Below are 23871 nucleotides of genomic sequence, written 5' to 3' on the forward strand. Positions count from 1 at the left end.
TGGCACAGGCTTGTAATCCCAGCTACTCAAGAGGCTGAGGCAGGAGAATTGCTTGAATCCGGGAGGCGGAGGTTCCAGTGAGCCGAGATCAAGCCACTGCACTCCAGCCTGGGGGACAGAGTGAGACTCCCAGTCAAAGAAAAAAAAAAAAGAAAACTGATCTCCAGTCACAGTCAGTAAGACGACAATGTAGATAAGTAGGTTGTTGAAAACAGATTTTAGGAAGATTAGTTCAGGTTCATGTATAGGATGCATCGGAGTGACTAACTGGAAACAAGCAAAATAGTTCAAATGCTTTCTTGGTAATTTATCCATGAGAAACTGAAAGCAGGGATCATGGTAGACCCAGATGGAATACAGTATTTTCTTTCTGTTTGCTGGCAATAACCAGACATCGTATAATATCATCTGCGGAATTTGCTGTTAAAACACATGACAGAACAGTATAGTTGAAAGAACATGAGTTTTGGAATTAAACATGGGTTCGAATCCCAGCTCCATGTTTTAAGTAATGTGAAACTTCAGGCATGCTTCTTAATCCCTGTGAATGCTAATTTACTTGAGTCATATAAAGATACAGTATTTGTTTCAATGGACTGCTGGCATTAAATAACAAATGTAAAGTGCCTAGACTTCCCTCTTCTTACTAACACCACCCAAATTTCTTACCCACTGGAAATAAAAAACCGGAAGAATTCCTATGCCTAAGAAAACATTTGAACATTCTTCATCAAGCAGGTCATAGAAATTCCATAATGTCACAAGGCAGAGCTTTCCAGCTCATCCCTTGTAAATGGCTTAGGTGAAAGTAGAAGAAAGTTAATTGTCCAATTACTAGATAAAAGTACAGGTGTTCTCTGAAACAATATATATGTATACATTCTTATTACTACTATATATATATATATTTTGCAACAGGGTCTTGCTTTCTCATTCAGGCTGGAGTGCAGTGGTGCAATCTCGGCTCACCGCAACCTCTGCTTCCCTGGTTTCAGTGATTATCCTGCCTCAACCTTTTTGAGTCTGAGGCAATTTGATCCTTATTGAAAAGGGCAGCTGAGGGAGTGAAGAGAATACTGAGTTTGGATCCCTTTAGGGTTCAGATCTTAGTCTTGCCACTTGGTGTGTCCTTGGATGAATAACTGTGAGCCACAGTCTCATCATAAAAGTGGCCTAATAGTATAGTTGCGGAGATAAAACAGGATGACATAGAAAACACTTGATAAAACTTAACCTCCCTAGAAAGATTTAGGACATTAGTCATTTTAATGTCATTGGATAGTTTAACTATGAATTAATCTTTTAATCATCTTTGGAGAGAGGAAAGTAGTTAAAATAATTTATAATATCCTAACCCTGGCTAAGAATTGTCAACTTCAGATTATCTGCAAAAACGTATATGTACTTTAATTAATAGGATGCCTTCTTAACTATTAGTACTAAACACGTATATAATCATATATTTTGTCCTTTTCCTTTAAATGCTCCCCCAGAGTACACAAAGTAGTCTTTGTTTTTGTGACAACGATTAGTACCCATTGGTTTTTTACATCCTTTGCAGCTGTGCATTCACAATATATTTAGGGAAATAATTTGAATCATCCTGACCTTAAAGCTTGATGACAGTTTGGGGATGTTTTCCAACTAATCTCTCATAATGCTGATTCCGAGGAAGAAGAAGATGCATAGTATCTGGGATGGGAACTAGAGTAGTATTTCCCAACCAGTACTGAGTCTGTGAAGGTCCTCCTAGCATGTCATGGTTAAGGCTGCTGAAGAGTTCTGCTCTATGAAGAAACATAAATCTTGACATTGACCTGCCTGCAAAAGATGGGGTGCTTCTTCAAAAGAGGAATTCTACTTACATATTTGAACCCAGATCTTTCTGTAACCATTCTTATTACTACAAAATTTGAAAATAAATGTCTAAGATATGAGTTTCTTTTCCAAACAGAAAGGAAGCATGTAAGTTGTAAGAGATGTGGTTGGCAGGGTAGGTGAGGGCCAGATTATGTAGGACTGTATTAGACTTGATGTTAGTTGACTATTGCTGCATAACAGATCGTCCCCAAACTTAGTGTGGATATTATTAGCTTAAAACAGCAATAAATATTATCATCACAGTCACTGTGGAGTGGTGGCTTAGTTATGCAGAGTTTCTCATAAGGTTGTAGTGAAGATGTTAACCAGAGCTGAATTCACTTGAAGGCCTTTCTAGGGCTAGAGGAATTTGAATTCTGTTTTACTTAATTCATTTATGTAACAAATATTTATTGAACACCTACTATGTGCTAAGCATTTCTGTGGGTACTAAGTAAAGCCTCTCAGAGAGAGTAACACTTATGTCGAGGCCTGAAAGTTGAAGAAGATATGGTAAGAGTTTGCAGTATCTCTGCACTTGCTGTATTTGTTCACCTCCTATTCTCTCCTTAACCTCTGTAACTGGCCAGTCTACTTGGTGGTCACTCAATCTCTGGGTTAAAAATTCCTCAACTGTAAAATGGTGACATCTGTTTCCTAGATGAAAATGCTGCAACATTTTCATCTAGGAAAATAGGGCAGTCTTTTTTAATCATTGAAATATATTTAATAAGCTTAGCAATGTAAGATTGAAAGTAAGAACAATAAAACGAGTAGTTTACACAGACATTTTGTGTAATCATTTGAAATTTCCGTAATCAGTTTCCACTCTTGTGATATATTTTAGAGAATGTGATTTAGTTTATGCATCATCTATGAAATTACCTAAGATCTATCTTTAGCTGAGTGGTAATATAATGAATTGTAGTTTTCTATATTAAGTTCTGGCTAAGAGGTCTTTGAAGGTTTTTTTTTTTTTTTAATTTTAAGACCTGTAAGAATTCTTTTCAAGATGCATTCTTGCTTTGGCTTTTACCCATACTAGTAATTTCTCTTACTGTTCTTTCACTATTCATTAGACTCAGGTTTAGAGGGAAAAATCCCCCAAGTGAAATATGTGTCTGCAGCAAAGACACTCATACTTCCCCTACAGATACCACATCTTTTGAGAGACAATGGAGCAAGAAGAGAAAAGAACAATAAAGAACATTCCACTTTCTCTGTATCTGCCATCCTGATTTCATTTAGACCTCCCAATGTTCTCTCTGATCTGTGTGCATAGGCCAGAATATACGTTCTTCATGGAATTAATTGCTCAGTCTTTAGTATTCCAACAGCATTTTATTCATGTTTCTCTTTTGGAAATTATAGTATGTCTGGAGCCTTAAATGACTCTATATAGATGTATTCTGTGAATTGTCATTTTTTTTTTACTCTTGAAAGCAGGAACAATATTGTACTCACGTTTGTTACTTTCAGAACACCTAGCCCAGTGCCTAGGAATAATTTTTAGAACAAATCTGGTGCTATAAAGACTGTTGAAAATGAATAGTAACATTGACCCTTATATTAAGATAAAAGTAATTTTATATGATCACTTTTTTTAAGTCAACCAAGTGATGAATCTTCACTTGTGTAAGGGCAGAATAAAGTTATGCATGCCAGGAAAATTAAGGCTGAAAAGTTAAGATTCTTTAAAATTGATAATAATGACAATTCTTAGAGTTGAAGTTCTTGTCTAAAACATTGGTGCTAAACCATTAATTACCTTGTATATTAACAGTATTTTTCTCTGTATAATTTCTTTGAAATGACTTATGAATATCAATAAATGTACTTGCTTTAAAGATTTTCCAAAAGCTTCATTAAATCTACACCCAATATGTAAAAATATAAATATTAGCTCTTGCACATTCAATTTGCCAAGATAATCCAATTACCAAAAGGAATTTTCACCATTGGCTAAAACCTGATTACTGGTTTATAGTTACATTACTAATGTAAATAGGAAGATATTTTTGTAATAAGTGTTTGAATTCCCTAAAATACAGCATGATTTCTATATTTGAAGAAAAGCATTATAGCTGTTTAATAAACCTGATAACTATTATCAATGACTGATAAATAATACAGACAGAATGCACTGCTAATCTTCCTAATCATGAAGCAGAGTATAAAGAAATAAAGAGTAAATTACATTTTAAAATACTAAAATCATATTAATACTTGTAATTCTCACTTCTTGGGATTTAACAAAAACCTGCTTTCCACTCTTCTGGACTATAGTCTGGTCTCCGTTTTCCAATGTATCTTCCCCATTCCTCACCAAGTAATATCTTTAAAAAGCAAATGTATCTGTGTCAAACCCCTGTACAAAAAACAATTACTTGCAAAGCTTTCAGAATAAAATTCAGACTCCTCAGCAAGGCAAACAGGGACTGATCGCTGCCTATCTCAGCTGCTTCTCCCCAGTAACAATGCATTATTTGTAAGTTTCCTTACGTCCTGTGTTATCTCATTGCACGGTGTTACTTCTCTTTCAAATTACCTTTCCTGCTTCTGTGTCTTCAGTGTCTTCTGGCTATTACTCCCAGTAACTTCCTTCAGATATCATTTCCTTATTTAGTTGAATTATGGGTCTTTCATCTGTGTTCTCTTTATATCCAACACGTAATTTTTTAAAAAGCTAATTATATAGGTGTTCACTAAACTGTGATACAGAATTTTGCTAACTTGTCCATCTCAGTCTCTGGGCTGTGAATTCTTAAAACAGGAACCTTGCATTTTAAAGTCTCTGAATCGTTAAAACTGAACACAATGCATAGCAGTGAAAAGTCACCAAACATATTTTTGTTGAGTAAATATAATGAATAACAAATAATTCATAGATTTCTATATACAGGGGTAATGTTCAAAATATTTAATAACCAGTTGCTAGGGGCACCTGTTGGTCACACCAGAACTACTGTAACAACTGGTAATGCTGTTCTTATTTCACCCACCCAGTATCAGCCTGGGCTGTGGATATCTTTGACTTTTTTATACCAAAAAGGAGAAAATGCATCTATTTTCGTACCTACATGCAACCAGAGACTTTTTAGAAACACACAGAGACAAAAGGTGTTGGAAAGCACCTGGATGCATGTACGCAGAAGCCAATACAGTTATGTTCTTAAGCTATTAATATGTGATGATAAATGCGTTCCTATAAAGTTTACAGTAGAGTGGTGTTAAAGTGCTGCTATGCCTTGTCCTAATTACCCAAAGGCATGTTTTACATTCTCCAGTGGGCTATTTTTTGTTGTTAAATACCGGTAAGTTAAGAGAGAATAATTTCCACATTTTAAGGACCTGTAGTAAATCCTTATTGTCTAACTTCACATGTTTTGTAACAATAAACAACTCTCCAATCTCTGAACCAAAGCTTCCTTCATCTTTTATGTACACTACTGCAAAGGGTACTGCAGGAGCTGATTGACAACCTACTTCCTTTCTTGTCTCCTAGCACCCCAAGCCAAGGCATCTGTTTTCACCAGAATGAACTTTCTAAAATGCAAATGTGATCATGGTGCTCCCTACCAAAATACATTCAACTTTTCTGCATCACCTGTAACAAACTTTTCAAGGCAATTTAAAAAATGTGCTTTTAAAAAATGTTCATTTTTGGGCTCTGCACGTGGAGACTCCAATTCAGTAGGGACGAGGTGGTAGAGTGGTACCTAGGCACTCTTCAAAGCTTTTACAGGAGATTCTATCACACAACCAGACTGAGGAAAATTCATCCACAGGATGGAGTTCTAATACCATTACAGGGAAGAGACTATTCAGAAACTGCCACCTGCCTGTCATTCGCAGATCACTTATTAGCTGCAAGACTTCGGCTTAATTATGTAGGTATTTGAGCCTCAGCTGCCTCAGTTTGAATGAGAATAATAGTACACATGTTGCAGCACTATTCTAAGTATTAGATATAGTATTAGGTCATTTATCATCCAAACTGAGGCACTATTAATAATTACTCCAGGATACTATGATAAACTTGAGCTGTCCCAGACAAACCAGGACACTATAATTTAAGGAGATATATTCAAAGCATTTTTTACAGTGGATATAACAGAAGCTCAATAAGTCACTTTCATTTTTATCATTCTTCACATTTGCTCCCCTACTTTGCTGGAAGCTGTAGCACACCAAGGTCATGGCACAAGGCGCACAAGTGATGTTTGTGAAATGCTGTAACCAAGATCTTGAATGTTCATCTGTCACTACCCTTCTCCCCATATACTTGATACTTTCTTCCTTGATTTTTTTGTTTTGTTTTAATTTTTTATTTCTATAGGTTTTAAGGGAACAGGTGGTGTTTGGTTGCATGAATAAGTTCTTTGGTGGTGATTTCTGAGATTTTGGTACACCCATCACCCGGGCAGTGTACACTATGCTCAATTTGTAGTCTTTATCACTCAGCTCCTTCCCACCTTCCCCTCCAAGTCCCCAAAGTCCATTGTATCATTCTTATGCCTTTGCATCCTCATCCTCCCCCTAAGAGTGAGAACATATGATGTTTAGTTTTCCATTCCTGAGTTTCTTCACTTAGAATAATGGTCTCCAGTTCCATCCAGGTTGCTGCGAATGCCCTTATTTCATTCCTTTCTATGGCTGGGTGTTAGTACATGGTATATATACATACCACAATTTCTTTATCCACTTGTTGATTGATGGGCATTTGGGGTGGTTCCATATATTTGCAACTGTAAATTGTGCTGCTATAAACACATGTGTGCAAGTATCTTTTTCGTATAGTGACTTCTTTTCCTCTGGGTAGATACTCAGTAGTCTCCCTTGATATTTTTTATAAGCCTTGATATTCCCCTCCTTTTCTCCTCTACCACTTTAGCTCATCTCTTTGTAGGTCCCAGGACAAGGAATGCAAAAGAGGCCCGCTTGCAATTTATTTTTTAAAATTAAAAGCTACATAAGCTAAAAAACGGTTAAGTATCTCCTATTTTGACAGGTAAATCATGACAGGTCCAAAGTTAGACATCCTGGAATGCTTGGAGTTACACACAGGACTGTGATGAGGGCAGTGCCGATCCTGGGGGCCTGCCACCCTGTCCCCTTTCTACTCCTGTCCCTGACTCCATTTGTGTGACAGGAGCATCACATGTAAGAGTGTGGACACACACACCTTAATGCACATATTTAAGCTTTGTACCTAAATGCACATATTTAAGCTTTGTACATCTCCCACTTCTACCTTCCCTAGCAAACAGCTTGAAGGGTGTGTATTATACACCTGTTGCTACTGTAACAAATTACTACACCACCAATGGCTTGAAACAACACAAATTTGTTATTTTTTAGCTTTGGAAATTAGTCTTACAGGACTAAAACCAAGATGTTGGCATTGCTGTTTCCTTCCGGAGGCTCTAGGTGAGAATCCCTTTCCTTGCCTTTTTCAACTTCTAACACTGCATTCTTTGATCATGGCCCTGTCCTCTATCTCCAAAGCCAGCAGCATAGCATCTTCTCTCCTCTTTGCCTTCCGTCTTGCTCTTGTAAAAAGACCTCAGTGATTACACAGAGCTGGTTTAGATAATCCAGGATAATCTCCTCATCTCAATTGTTTTTAACTTAATCACATCTATAGAGTTCCTTTTGCCAAATTAGGTAACATTTACAGGTTCCAGAGATTAGGATGTGGACATATGTGGGGGCCATCATTCTGTCTCCCAAAGGGTATGCATACCAATGGACACTTGAGAGGATGAACCCAAGGAAGAAGTGTGAGTGAGCATTGGAGCCACACTTGGAAACACCTAGGCAGGGACTCTGGTCATGGAGGAGCTGTAGGGTCGTGGTGAGCATGTCCTCTTGGCCCTCAGGATTCTTTGCCCTGCCCAGCCAGAGGAGGTCCCTCTAAAGCTCTGAACCCAGGGCAGGGTCCTTTCTCAGGCAGGGACCTCAGCATAGTACATCTCCTTTCTCCTGCTGATCTGGCAACCTCTGCCTGATTCCCTTTCTCTTGGTCTATCTATAAGACTGTCAGAGAAAAGCATGTTAGCAAATTGTTTTACTGTATCAAAAGTTCTTTTTCTTTTATTTTCATCCCTGCCTTTTGCTTGTCATGTAAGAACCCCATTCCACACCCACTCATTGTTTTTACCATCCTCACTGGCTTTCCCTTCCTTTGAATCTCTAATTCTATCCTTCCGCCACCTCTTCAGTGTTCTTAAAATACACAAGATTTCACCTGCTTGCTGTGTGTTTTTTTTTTAAATATGCTATCCAGCTAGCAAGTTATTCCTGAATCCTACAACATTGTTAATTCATTCCTCTTATATTTCTTTTTTAGTTCTAAATTTTCCTCCAACATTTGAAGCCTGAAGAGTTTCTTCTATAATCTAATTTAAAATCACTCTACTTGGTCTACTTGTATACTCTCTCTTTATATTTTGCTGGATGTTGGCCATTTTAAATAATGTTTCTACACTTATGCGATATATACAGAAGAATTTATATTTCCAAAAAAGGATCTTTAAAAAATGTTTTCTCCCTGTAGTCCCAGCTACTCGGGAGCCTGAGGCAGGAGAATTGCTTGAACCTGGGAGGCAGAGGTTGCAGTGAGCCAAGATTGTGCCACTGCACTCCAACCTGGGCAACAGAGCGAGACTCCATCTCAAAAGAAAAAAAAAAAAGTTTTCTCTTAAGTTTTTAAAAATCTCTGAACTCTGATCTGTGTTTTTAGTTATTCTTGTTAATGCATGGAAAGTTTAAGGAAGCATCTATGTTTAAGGTCTACATGGTTTGGAGAGCTTATGAATTATTTCACAAGAAGGTTTTGTAGGTTTTTTCCTTAATGAGACATTACATATTCCTAAGGCTCTGATGAAAAGAAAATATTCCCATTTAAATTTGATTTAAAACTCATGTTATACAATTTCAGTAATTTTAAAAATCTCTGATTATAATAATGTTATAATATTACTGTAGTGTGTGCTCCATTAGGGTGCATGTGTCTGTCTTATTTATCACTGTAGCTCAGTGATAGTCTAGCCACCAGTGGCTGTATTTTATTAAATAACTGAGAAAGTGAAAGTGAGAATGAGTGATAGAATTTCAAAATGGCTTTAAAAAGCAATATAAAGATGTTCCGTATAAACCATACTGCCTCAATCAGAACATTGAAATACAGACTTTTAAATTTTCAATCAAATTTGTAGTCTCTCCTAGACTATTCTGCTGTGAGTAGTAAATTACTTCACTAAGGGTGCTAACTAAACTGTGTATATTCAAGATAACCATGGTCTGTTTAAATATTGTTTATGAATGATAAATACAGAAGATATTATATAGATGTTATTTTATAAAGAGGCTATATATAGTGATAATTCCATATGTTATAGAATTATATAGACACTGAGATACCAAATATGCTAAAGACACTAAGGTATCTTCTTTTTTTTTTTTTTTTGAGACAGAGTCTCACTCTGTCACCCAGGCTGGAGTGCAATGGCCGGATCTTGGCTCACTGCAACTTCCGCTTCCCGAATTCAAGTGATTCTCCTGCCTCAGCCTCCCGAGTAGCTGGGATTACAGGCATGTGCCACCATACCCGGCAAATTTTTGTGGTTTTAGTAGAGGTGGAGTTTCATCACTGTCCAGACTGGTCTCAAGCTCCTGACCTCATGATCCACCTGCCTTGGCCTCCCAAAGTTCTGGTATAGGCATGAGCCACTGCGCCTGGCCACTAAGCATCTTTAATACAGTGTTAGCAGATGAGAAATGTGACTCTCTGGTACTGAAATGAAGACAGGAAATGAGGGAAACTATCTTCCTTAGCTCTTTTTCCTCATTGCTTTAGGAATTGTGTGTGGGGCTTGGTTCACTGCAATTTTGTCTAGCTTTATCATGGTAAAAATGTGTATAATTTCTTCATTATGAAAGTATTTTATATAGCTTCACTAAGTCGAAGGTTTACTTCCTCATGTTCTCTCTTATACAAATGATTGAAGATGTCTTTTTTTATTTCTTGTCCTCAGAATGGCTTTACTCCTTTATACATGGCTGCCCAAGAGAATCACATTGATGTTGTGAAATATTTGTTGGAAAACGGAGCTAATCAGAGCACTGCTACAGAGGTAAGACTGTCAGCCCTAAAGTCTTGAATTCTTTGATCTTAATGTCCATATTCTTTATATCAGTCTGCAAATAATCTCCATTACTTTGTCTAAAATATGCTAGGAACGTTCATGTTACTATTATAATCGCAACAGTGGCTTTGAACAAATTACTCAGGCTTGTGCACGGAGTTCCATCAGTTTATGCCTTCATTTTGGATTCGTGTCTATTTATTCTTACATAAAATCATGCCTCCATCAGTTTCCCATCCTCTGGCCTTTTGGGAGCTTTGTACCATTCTAAAATTCAATTACAGTAAATTCTACTCATCTCTTTTCACCAATATTTTATCTTTGTTAGGATCTAATATAATTCCTTAATGGAACAACATTTTTACCATCAGAAATAATTCATAACTATCTGTGTTAGCACAGTTTCATGAGGAATGTCACTAAAAAAAACCCTGTACCTTATTGAAGCACAAATTGTGAAACATGGTTGTGTGACTGATTATGGCAACAGTTGACTAGAATGTTCAAAATCAGTCTAGTTTTAAAGAGTTCCAGGACATCTGGACATAATAAGTGAGAGTGGGCAGGGGCCTTGCGAACATCAGTTTTCTTTCCTAAGCACTTATTTTTCCATGTAGTAAGTAGAAACTGCTTTGCATTTTCCTCATTTTTACTTAGGCAGATTGAGCAGCAAGTTCAAGGGCTGTCTGGGGCAGTGATTTCAAGTGATGCTCCAGAAGCTCTTGTGCTTGGGGCCACTGGAAAGTTGGGAGTGGTTGACATGCAAGAGGAGAGGAAGAGAGCTCGCCTGAGACATGTCTCTCCTCACCTCGTTCAACCAGAGTATATGAGCTTGGCTTTTCCTATTTCATATTTTGTAGCCCCACTGACAAAATTTCAAAACTCCTGGCCTGAAGTGAAAGAAGACTGGTGGATTCTTGTTACCCAGAAACTATCTTAAGATAATTTTTAATGTGGCTTCCTTTCTGGACAATTAAGTCTTTAGGACATGAACTCCCTTCTATGCTGCATTAGAAGGAGAGGTTATTAAAATGTAATAAATCCTTTTCCAGTCCCTTTGGGAGAAAACTTTTTATGGAGCCAATTGCAACGACTTTCTGACAGCTTATTCTTGTTAGTTTAAAAAAAATCCAAGAAAATACTATGAATGAAACCGTGTTGCCTACCTATGACTGGAAAACACAACTGCCCAGTATGAAATGTTTTTGAGTTCTCTATTCAATACACACAGATTTTGTACTCTTGCCCCTTGGATATAGTGTGATTTTTATGATTTGGGACCTTTTCTTTCCTCAGACACTAGTTCTGTCCATGAGTACCATGTGAATATCTTCGGGCAGAGCTCAGGTAACAATATGAGTCTGCATCTTTGCATCTGGGCCTCTGAGAAATATATCAAAATAAGGACATCTATATTTGTTTTATTTGATTTTGATTTTCTTGAAAGCAGAATTATTTACCAGATGAAACCTTTACTCTAGAATGCTTCTATTTACCAAAGAGACTTAAGGTTTCTAGTGTAGGATTTAGGAAAACTGAGCTTGCTGGCATTCCCAGCTGTCTCATGGCTTCTGGCTCCTTTGGTCTAGACCTCTGTAGCATTTCCCATTTGGTTCTAAAAATACCCTTTTATGTACATTGCATCAGTAGTGGCCATGTTATACTTTGATCCCCAGAAAGTTAAAATCCTCTCTGATTCCACAAAGAAATGTGTCTTTTGCAAATAAATCATGTGAGGTTTTAAATTCTAGCTTAGACACATTATATATCTATTATTTGTTTCATTTTAGAAGCTCATTTAAATAACTAAAATTACTTTTTTCCTATTAAATATATAAGCTTAATTGATTAAACTCTCATTGTCTGCACTAATGGTTATCAAAAAACACACATGGACAAATCTTTACGTATTCCTTTTTAGTGTATCATTCTGTAAAAAAAAAAAAAATAATGTTTTTACAGGGCTGTATGGTTGATTGCCATTTGCTATCCTGTGTTATATTGCTAAATACCATCTACAGTCTTATGTGAACATGTGTGAATATGCCTAAAGAAGGGACTTGCCCTGAGCTGGTTGGTAGCTAATTTGCAAAAATTAATAACTAATCAAGATATTATGATCACTTTAAAATCAAATAATTATGCGATTATTCAATGTGGCAATGAAATTCATGATTGAGAAGAAATATTTAAAGTTTTAAAATTTCCCATAGTTATGGCACTTAGCATTGGTAAATAAGTGATGAAAAATGAAGCTACCGAACTTTAATATGGATTTCCTTTTAGTTGAGGTACTTGAACAAATCATTCCACATGTTTAGCCTTATCCCATGCAGTACAGATTAGAGTGAAATCTACATGGTGAAGATCCAAGGTTAAATTCTCAGAAGAGAGTTCTCAGTCTCTCCAGCACCATTTTTATACAGTATTTCTCTATGCTCTTCCTTCTTCCTAAATGTTACCAAAATTAAAGGCCAAAAACTTTTTAACGACATTCTGTTCTGTGAGCAAATGCCTCATCGCCAAGAAAAAATTAATTTCACACTCTTTTAATATAAACTATCACAGTGCTGCAGGAGATAATACATTTAAATATGTATGTGATAATGAGTCTGTGCTTTTCTCATTCACAGAGCATTTAATATGTGCCAAACAAAGTTCTAAATTCAGGCTACTATTTTTCATCTTAAGATACTACATGCTTTTACTCTTCGATTCTGTTAATGTATTATGTTTAAAAATCAGTTATTATTAAAAAATTATTATTGCTGGTACTGCATACATGATACAATACACTTGAGGAAAACTATTTTTTCCTCATAAGTCTGCAGTGACTTTAAAACAATTATTATTGGAAAAAAATTGAGTAGTTAAATTGTGGTAAATTACCATTGTCTCTAGAGTGCAGTCTTGGCCTCAAGCGATTCTCCTGCTTCAACTTCCCAAGTAGCTTGGATTACAGGTGCACACCACCACATCCAGCTAATTTTTTCTTTGGTATTTTTAGAGGAGATGATTTTTCACCATTTTGGCCAGACTCATCTCAAACTCCTGACCTCAGGTGATCTACCCGCCTCGTCCTCCCAAAGTGCTGGGATTACAGATGTGAGCCACCCTGCCCGGCCTAGAATGCAGTCTTTCAATTTACCATTCTATTGTCCATATTTTTTTCTCTATGTGAATGGAAACTTCTAACTTTGAGACTTGTTTTCCAACTTTTGTGGATTAAGGGTGTTTTTTTTTTTCTTTCACATAAGTAGAGCCTAAAATATATTACTTTTTGATGTACTTGTCACCTTTCCAAGAACTGAATACTTGTTTCTAGAGAGAAAAATATAGCTTTCCAAGTTTTCTAGCATGATTATCTACTACTAAGTTTTCTCTACCTTTTCACTTCCCATGCTACTGGTTTTTTACTGTCTTCTTAAGTTTAGAATTGAAAACAGGTTTTTCTACATTACCTAGCACATGTAATTTTGTATCTAAATGGGCAAAATAAAATAAAATTCAACTATTAAGAGCATAATTAATAAATTAGCTTAATTTGCCAGAGTTTTAGATCGTATTGTTCCCTAAACTTCCAAAATTGAATGATAATAAACAACTCCATCCCTAGGGGCTGTTTTCCATAACCATTCAGTGATATTTAGTAACCTGCATAGTCAATCATATATTTTATTTCCCTGTCTTGGTTACCATATCTTCGATTCCCAGTCAGACTTGGTCTCCATTCTTTCTACCCTCCCCACTTTTCTGCTTTACCTACAGAGGCATTATTTAGGATTGGTTCTCACTTTTATTTTTTGATTGCAACCATACATTTGAGCACATCCTGTATGTAGTATGTTTGTTAAAGAATGCGGATGGTTTTCAAAATGTATAGAATAGAAATTAGGAAAGCCATTTGATTAAACTATTCCATAATATGATAGATAACTGGTTATAATCTGCTTCTAATCTTCCCAGTAATATTTGGTTGTCAATCATGATCATTAAAGATTAGAGTCATCATGCTTAGAACTAAATCTCTAGCATCTAAAGATGTTAACAGACAATTTTTACCTTCTATTTTACCAGGATGGCTTTACTCCTCTAGCTGTGGCACTCCAGCAAGGACACAACCAGGCGGTGGCCATCCTCTTGGAAAATGACACCAAAGGGAAAGTGAGACTGCCAGCTCTGCATATTGCCGCTAGGAAAGACGACACCAAATCTGCCGCACTCCTTCTTCAGAATGACCACAATGCTGACGTACAATCCAAGGTAAAAGCTGAACACATTTGTGGAAAGGAATTCTTTGGCTGCCAGACTCCTCCTGAGGGATGATAAAGAAGTAGGCCATGGTGATAATGCAAAATTATTTCTGGTCATAAAAAGAGATAAATGACTTTCAGAGGTATTTCAGAAAGAAGGGGACCATCTAAAAAATTTAAATGCAAGATAATTTTCTTTAAAAGATGAGGTTGAGCTTTTTAGAAATCTGCTTTCTTATTCTGTTTTTAGTCACAAATAATAGAATTTAAAATATAAAACTGTATAGCGTAGTGCTTGGGGATGTCTTCTTTCAGTAGAATGCATTTTGGCATGTTGGAACAGTATACCCAATTGCAGTGAGCAGATTGACTGTTTCCATAATTTTGCATTGTGTAATATCTTCCCTCTTTCTCCCAAACAACACTGCTTCAGATGATGGTGAATAGGACAACTGAGGTACAGTATTGTGGTTATACCAAAATTTACCTTGTCTTTATTTTTAGTTTTTGCCCAATTAGAATAAATGCTCACTAATTCATACTAATGATTACAAGTTCCATTAATGGGAAATTAATTTGGAAACCTTTCTCATAATGAAGGCAAACTGATAATTCAAAGATATTTAATGTAACATATAATAGAAGCATTATTTTATCAGTAAAACTATTTAAATAGGTTATTAGAGTAGAGAATGAAATGAAACTCTTTCTTAACGTATATTTTAATGAGTGAGCTTTACTATTAACTTATTGTCAAGAAGAGATATGATTTTATTTCCTTAATGAGAATTCTCAGGTTAGAGTTTTTAGGAAGTGAAAATTTGGGAGGTTTCTCTGTGTTTTGTCTTTTTACCTAATTGCAGTTGCCCTTTTTTTCTGTATGCTCTTTTTCTTTACCACAGTTTATATAATAAATGATATTATTGAACATATCAAGAGCAGACCAATTACTTTTTCTTCTAAGTCTTAAAATACTTGTCATAGAATCGTGTATTTTCCACATTCCAAAATAAGTCACTCCAATCAATAAGAACATTAAGTTCAGAAGCCTCTCAGTATGGTGTGTTTGTGTATGTCTGTATTTAGTAGTCTCTCCTTGGCCATTGCTACAGAGAGACACTAACACAAACATTGTTGATGTGTATTACACAAATTAACCTATACTCAAAAACAAGTGACTATTTATGTAGGTCCATTATTGTTTTGCTGAGGGGATTCCTTAGACTATCATCTCATTTGATGACTAGGTTGTGGACTTATGAGCATTCTCACAGAGTATACTTGAATTATTTGTGTTATTTCTTTTGTTCCCTGTCTTTGCATGGAACCTAGGTCAGAGACAACGGAAAGCCCAACTGCTTGGTGAACTTGTTCACAATTAGAACCATACAAATTGATACCTTAATAACTAATTTCAATACCTTTACTTTCTTAGATGCTTTTTGATGATTATTTAAGATACATTTTTGAAATCTGTATTGGCTCTAAACATTGTGAAAGCAGAAGTTTGGGTGAATTTTTACTGAGTTATAAGTATTTCCTTGAAGACAACAGAGTAAAAAGAATAGAAACGCCTTTGTCTAATCCTGTAGAAATGTGAACTCTGCCTCCTGCTTCCATGTTAATCAGGGAAGAGTTCCTCTGAAGGGCTGATACCAGTTTTGTGCTGATCCAAGATTCACAGCCTGGGTATCACTATGAATGATCAGTGAGGATATATCAGACAATAAGTTAGTTTATTTTTGCAAATGATATTACTATATTTAAATACTTTGAAAATGATTCAGCCAGCCTCAGTATGTTTTTCTGAAACTAAATTGTAACATCAGTAATAGACACACACTCAGGATATGTCTGAGTGACAGGAAATATCAAGATAAAAATGAAACAAATTTAGTCAATTATTTCCTAAAATATAAAAATTTGACATTTTATCAAATAACAGCCAGGTTGAGGGCTGATTTCCCCCTCCATTTTGACATGAATATTGGCATGATGTAAATGCGAAATAAAAATATCTTGATCATAGATGTGGGATTTTGATTAATAGTTACTGTTCTTATTTTGTGTCTTACTTCTCTCTAAGTGAGAAATTATTTGTAGCTAATGTTGCTACAGTAATAGCACAAATTTTCATTACCTAAGGTATCTGAATGCTTAATTAGGGTGTTTTTAAAACAAAGTCACCAAAGCCTATGTATCAACTCAATAGAAAAAAATGGTTGTAATTTTGAAAATATTTCTTAAAAACAATACAGTAAACAATTCATTTCAACTAAAAGAGAGCGATACCAAGTAACCCAAAGTCTGCAGAATGTGATAGCAAATAACAGTTTCTATTTTTCCCATAATCTTTTGTTAAGTAGTGAAACTTATGGAGAGTAAGAAAAATTATCAGATCTTTGTGTACTTTGTTAAGAAAAGAGTTAATATGCTTCTATTGCGAAAATGGCAACAATTTTCAACTAGATTTTCATCAGAAAAAGAAAGAAAAGGAAATATATTTTTTTATTTGATATTTTCAGACTTATTTTTTACACATTTTGAGAGTAAACAGTTCTGTAATGCCCATTGAGTTGATTTAACCTGGTTGGTTAAATTACATTTTATTGTATTGATAAAATTTGTTTAACATTCAAAATTGGAGTAAGCTGAACTTTCTTCTTCCTTTTATATTCCTATTGATGCCAAGTATATTGTTTAATTTTTGTTTTTTAATTATTTCACCATGATAACAACATAATCTTGCTACACAGTTGTAAAAGTGTATAGGAATATCATGACAGTGTAAATGATGTGGAACAAATTCTACATCCTTTGTAAGAATTTTTCAACATACTTTCATGCTTCCAAAATTATAATGCCAACCAATACTGCTTTTTTAAAACAAAAGTAAAACAAAAACACTGGTTTTGAATCTTCTCTGAAAAGACATTAACCAAGTTCATTGATATGTTAATCCTATGGCTGAAACTTTATGTTGTTTAATCATATTCTGGTTTTCTTTAATATGCAAGACCAACTTAAGAAACATTGTTTTGTATAAACAACAAATCTCATAAATAAATATTTAAGATAATTAAAAATATGCCATGAATATTATGCCAATAAATGTAGAATATTTATTTACCTTTTTATATGTTTACTTATGTACCACCTTATAACGTTAAGATTTAAGATCTTACTAAAGCATTTATTATTGCTTATATGTTAGGTAGACCGTTACCATGTGACTTTCTTCACTAATACAATGGCTGCAACATAGAAAAGTGAGGCGCTATACTGACTATCATATCTTTGCTTTCATAGAGTGGTTTTACCCCTTTGCACATAGCTGCACATTATGGAAATGTCAACGTGGCAACTCTTCTTCTAAACCGGGGAGCTGCTGTGGACTTCACAGCCAGGGTATGGATTAAAATAGTTTCTCATTCTAGATAGCAGTAAATAAGTACTTTAAGAAAGTAAAAAGGAATACCAATGGCTGCCTTAAAGATTTTATTTCTTTTTCCTTACCTGGATCTGTGCTGGAGATATTAGATTTTTCATTTTCTTTCTTTAAACCACAAGAAGTCATCTTGGCTTAAGCAGAAAATAAGAATGTTGTAAATTCATGCACAAATCATTTCCAATAGTTAAAGAGGACATTAATTCTGACCAGTATGAACAGTTATATTTAACAATCATGCCGTGAATCCTGATAAGTCATGTCAATAAATAAACTGTTAAAATGTTAGCTATAAAATATATAAGTAGAATGTCTTATGATGACTGTGGTGCACACAATTTGATAGGGAATTGTTTTTAATGAATTGAGAATTTGTTCCCATGAAGTCTTACTAAAATACATGAAAGGTGTCACATTGTTACATGTTTCATGGTATGCTTTTATTAGAAAGAATTCACTTACATAATAGTGTTATATATCAGTATACTTAATATACAGTTAATGCAGAATATGAATATTCAAAAATTATGACACAAAAAAATCAGGTACATATCCTTGCCATAATGATGATGAGTGATAGCCAATAAAATAAATAAATATAATTTGTATGTGTAATGTTTTTGTACTAAGAAGTCATCTGCAGTGAAACTATGTTCTGTTATTTTCAAGCTGTTTTTCTTACTGAATTATTCTGAAGGAGATGTTTGTTTGTTGTTATTGCTGTTTAGAGACAGGGTCTGGCTCTGTTGCCCAGGGTGTAGTGCAGGGGCACGATCATGGCTCACTGAAGCCCTGAACTCATGGGCTCAAGCAATCCTCCTGACTCAGCCTCCTGAGTAGCTAGGACTACAGGCACATACTACCATGCCTGGCTAATTTTTAAAAATTTTTTGTGGTGATGAGGTCTTACTATGTAGCCCAGGCTGGTCTTGAACTCCTGGCTTCAAGGAATCCTCCCACCTCAACTTCCCAAAGTGCTGGAATTACAGGCATGAGCCATCATGCCCAACTTGAAGGAGATGTTTTTAAGAATCATTTTTATATTGGATATTAATATAAATATTTGTATTCTATTTCTAAGCATCATAAAACTTAAGATTTCAGACTCTTTAAGTGCATGGATGTTATAGAAAGAAAGACTTTACACTAGGGCCCTATCTTAGGTAGATTTTAAATTTTTGTTCTTATTACACTAAAGTGTTCCCTTTGTCTCTTGACTGTAACATGTACATTCTATACATATTTTGTAGTTATTGACTAACTTAGTTATGCAATTTCATTCCATTTTTCACTCTCTACCTATATTGTTTTGTGGTTTGTGTGATTTTTGTTCCTTAAAAATCAAAGACATAGAAAGAGTAGAAATTGTGGATCAAATTACCACATAGGTCACAGCCTCCTTTGTGGCCTTTAACACAAAGGCATCGCCATCATGCCCTGTCATACCCAACAGCTCTTGTTTGGTCTTTCTGTGGTATAGAATGGAATCACTCCTCTGCATGTGGCTTCCAAAAGGGGAAATACAAACATGGTGAAACTCTTACTGGATCGAGGCGGTCAGATCGATGCCAAAACTAGGGTGAGTGTCTCTGTTCTTTCAATTTTCTACCATTATTATTTCTTTCAATCCTCATAGAAGGCACCTCGAGACACCAGGTCATTAACATAGGCAATGTGTTTTCAAGGAAATTGCTTTATTGGAATTGATTTAAATCTCATACAACATTTAAAGTGAATGTTGTAATGTAAATTATGGTTCATACCATAAAGTGAAATTAATATTTGCTCATAAGTGCCCAGAGAAGCAAAGTGTTGGTCCCTCAATGAGATAGTTTTCAAGTTTTTGCTTAGTGATTTTCTGGGACCAAAGATCAAAGATTAGGCTTACACAACTCTCTTTTGGGTAGTTATAAGTATCAAGAACCCGAACTAATTACCATACATTGAGATTGAGAATGTGGCTTTTACACAAAATATTTTAGTACATGTTTACAATCTTTGGCTTCTAAGTATTCAATTCCTAATTCATTTTTCTTAAGCGGCTATGCTATACTGACCTGAGCAGGGGATTTGCTATTATGGAGAAAAGCATACAGTTAGTATACTACACCTTTATTTATATCATTTTGGTAGAAGTGCTGTCCTTAATTTGTTTTGAACTTAGGTAAAATATCATTTCAAGTTTGCAATACACTCCAAATAGATAACAAGATAGACAGTAGAGTGCAGTTGTTAAAAGTACAGAATGAAGGCAAACTGCCTGATTTCAAATCCTATTTTTACTGTTAATAAGTTGTATTATTTTGGCGGTTTACTTACCTTCTCTGAACTTAGGCTAATAACAACACACCTACTTCATAAAGTTGTGTGAGAATTAACTCTTAGTTATATTTACCTTTTTTGAAAAACCAAGTAAATTACCTAGCTCTTCATAATATTTGATAATATTACTGACGTTATGTAATATGTAGTTACTTACTTAAACACGTAAGGAGTATTTCAGTATTAATTATCTGGAGTAGGTTTGTTAATCATAGACTTCGGCAAAACTTCAAATGTGCCTATAATACAAAAATGTTAATATGTAGTATGAAAAAATCTATGTTAATATGTGGTGTAAAAAGCTTATGAAAGATGATAAATGGAATATGTCTCATAGTATTTAACTTCATTTTGTTTAATGCTGAGACTTCATGTTTTCATAGTGCCAGCAGTAAGGATCAAATCTAGTTTCCTTGCAAATCTAGGGGCCAGCAAATACTTTTGTTTGATAAACTTCATCATCTGTAAGCTTCCAGAATCTAAACCAGTCCCAGGCAATAAATTATGGTTTTTGATGACCTCAGGAAACATTGCTTTCTTAATCTCACTTCTCTAAAGCTTTTGGTCCAGAGTGGCTACATCACAACACATGGGAGTTCTGAAGAGGTTTGCATTCTGTCAAATCTTTGCTGTGGTGTCCAGTGTCTTTGCATCAGAGTTTTATATGGTTTCTACTTTTTGCTTAGTAGGCATGCCTTTTTCCCTTAGCATACTGTGAGTATACAGAATTTGGAACAGTATGCGTTACGTTGCATGGTTTGCTTACTTGTTCTTTATATTTAAAGGAATGAGCTTTTGCACATTATTTGTTCTTTATATTTAAAGGAATGAGCTTTTGCACATTACTACATTACTAACATCATTCCTAACATTACCAAGGTATTACGTTACAAGCATACTTTACTAACATAAGTTCTTCCTATATACTGCCTTTATGAGATTACCACTGGAAAGAAAGCATTTTGGAAATGCAAAAAATTTTTATCTTGGCCAGTGTCTTAGGGATGCACATTGCTTTTATTAATGCTTTTTGGAGTATTCACTCATTATTGAGATAGTTGATTTTGTTCTTATTAATCAACAATATTTACTTAATAAAATTACTCTAATATGTGTGGCTTACATATATTTGGGTATACAATTAAAAATTCTAACTCCAAATACGCAGTGTATCTTCATAAAAATAGTACTAAGAAATGACGAGAAATGGATTCTTATACTAGTTCTGTCATAGTGCAGCCCTTAGATATAGCAAATAAATTAAATTTCATTCAAGGATTTAAAAAGAATAAAATAGGTTTTCTAATTGTATACATTGTATAAACATTCCATTCATTTATTCCTTAAACAAATAACTATTGAGTTCTTACTTGGTGCTGTGAACCCTGAAGGTACAACAGTTAACAAGACAGAGTAGGTTTCTAGACTCACAGAGATGCAAGTCAACAGTTCAAGGAATTAAGTTAGCAGTCTTCTTGTAAAAGTTTAATAATAGGTTCTTTAAAAAACAAAACAAAACAAAAAAAAAACCTTGATTTGTAGCATTGCCTTTGCTAGTTTCCATGGTATAAATACTTCTACAGTGGTCAGTTTAGAGCTAGCAACATGGTATCACTAAATGTAGAATTGGGAAGAGGTGTGCAAAAAGTGGCTCTCCTTATTTCATATGAACTGGTTCCAGCACACCCCAGGATTAGCTACTACAATATTGAATGGTTGCACTGAACTTTATTATTATTATTATTATTATTATACTTTAGGTTCTGGGGTGCATATGCAGAACATACAGGTTTGTCACATAGGTATTCATGTGCCATGGTGGTTTGCTGCACCCATCAACCCACCATCTACAATAGGTATTTCTAATGCTATCCCTCTCCTACCCCCATCCCCCAACAGCCCCCGTTGTGTGATGTTCCCCTCCCTGTGTCCATGTGTTCTCATTGTTCAACTCCCACTTATGATCGAGAACATGTGGTGTTTGGTTTTCTGTTCTTGTGTTAGTTTGCTGGGAATGATGGTTTCCAGCTTCATCCATGTCCCTGCAAAGGATATGAACTCATCCTTTTTTTATGGCTGCATAGTATTCCATGGTGTATATGTGCCACATTTTCTTTATCCAGTCTATCATTGCTGGGCATTTGGCTTGGTTCCTAGTTTTTGCTATTGTGAATAGAGTTGCACTGAACTTTTTTAGCACTAAACTTTCCCCCCATAAGTTGAAATACTTCTTCATCTGTAAGTAGGAGGATTTTAAAAGCATTGCTGGGTTCTTTTCATTCTGGCTACAGCTAACAGACCTATATCCCTCTTACCAGAGGCAAAATCAAGTAGGAGGTAAATACTGAAATCAAGGACTGTGTGCTGAAGTTGGGAGGCCAATTCTGGAACTATAATATTTGATTACCAAAATAAATGAATATGTTTTGCTTTTTCTTTTGCCTTTTGAAAAGTATTTAAAAATGGAAAAAATGTTTGTATTAGTTAGTTCTCATGCTGCTATGAAGAACTGCCCAAGACTGGGTAATTTATAAAGGAAAGAAATTTAATTGGCTCACAGTTCTGCAGGACTGGGGAGGCCTCAGGAAACTTACAATCATGGTGGAAGCTGAAACAAACACATCCTTCTTCACATGGTGGCAGGAGACAGAAATAAGTGCCCAGTGAAGGGGGCAGCCCCTTATAAAACCATCAGCTCTGATGAGAACTAACTCACTGTCAGAAGAATAGCATGAGGGTAACCACCTCATTATTCAATTACCTCCCACTGGGTCCCTCCCAAGACACATAGGGATTATGGGAAATAGAATTCAAGATGAGAGGTGGTGACGCCTAAATCAAAGCATTGATAAACTATATCAATGTTTAATTTGGTTTTGACTATATTTTTAGAGAATATAAGAAAACTTCTATATATGAATTTTTTTTTTTTTTTTTGAGACGGAGTTTTCTCTCTTGTTGCCCAGGCTGGAATGCAATGGTGCAATCTCAGCCCACCACAACCCCGGCCTCCCTGGTTCAAGCAGTTATCCTATCTCAGCCTCCTGAGTAGCTGGGATTACAGGCATTTGCCTGGTTAATTTTGTATTTTTAATAGAGACAGGATTTCTCCATGTTGGTCAGGCTGGTCTCAAACTCCTGACCTTAGGTGATCCGCTCGCCTTGGCCTCCCAAAGGGCTGGGATTATAAGCGTGAGCCACCGAGCCCGACTGGAATGTTTTTAAAGTATTATGTGTTTTTTTTTTTTTTGTCATTGACATCTCAATTTCCCCCAGCATTTAAATTAACCACAAATATTCTGAATTTAGCATATTCTGTCAAGGATCTTACCTTGGTCTTCTCATTATTTTTCTCGTTCATAAGGTTTTTATTATCTAGAGAATAGCAAGATCTATAGAGGCTTTTGGATAATTAAAAAACAAATATTACCCACAGTTACTTCTTGGCTCTCACCACCATTTTGGCAATCATTGAGACATTTTCCATCTTGTTGGCATTCTCATCATTGACTACTATCTAATGTGAAACTCTAAGACATTTGCACCAGAGCCTTTTACTGATATCTGAAAGACCTCATTTCAATGTGAAAACATAAATGTTATAGCTAGTTAAAATGCAATTATAAATTTAGGCTTTATTAAGGCATTATTCTTTTTTTGTTGTTTTTAAGCTTCTTTATCATTTAAATGTGGTGATACCCCATATAGGGATTATGTTTAAAATATCAAAAAACATATTTCAATGCAAACAATAAAAAGTGTACAAAAACATTAAAGGATGGTGAACAAAAAATACATAGGGAAAAAGAAACACCCTTCTTACTTGTTATTAGGTGTA

General features: G+C 35.3%; 1 protein-coding gene across 30 annotated transcripts in view; it reads left to right on the forward strand.

The window, feature by feature from the left end:
• Positions 1-23871, forward strand: part of ANK2 (ankyrin 2) — a 715648-nt gene that overhangs the window by 552258 nt on the left and 139519 nt on the right. For 21 of the 30 annotated variants that reach the window (XM_033215055.1, XM_033215039.1, XM_033215046.1 and 18 more), the window contains 5 exons: positions 9900-9998; positions 14088-14273; positions 14697-14720; positions 17573-17671; positions 19192-19290. In XM_033215055.1, the coding sequence (XP_033070946.1) occupies positions 9900-9998; positions 14088-14273; positions 14697-14720; positions 17573-17671; positions 19192-19290 (507 nt within the window). The remainder of the gene's footprint in view (positions 1-9899; positions 9999-14087; positions 14274-14696; positions 14721-17572; positions 17672-19191; positions 19291-23871) is intronic. The other 9 variants (XM_033215044.1, XM_033215054.1, XM_033215060.1 and 6 more) reach the window with 1 other exon arrangement.

Source organism: Trachypithecus francoisi, unplaced genomic scaffold, assembly GCF_009764315.1.
Source record: "Trachypithecus francoisi isolate TF-2019V2 unplaced genomic scaffold, Tfra_2.0 Lachesis_group1, whole genome shotgun sequence".
In the NCBI taxonomy this organism is placed as follows: Eukaryota; Metazoa; Chordata; class Mammalia; order Primates; family Cercopithecidae; genus Trachypithecus; species Trachypithecus francoisi.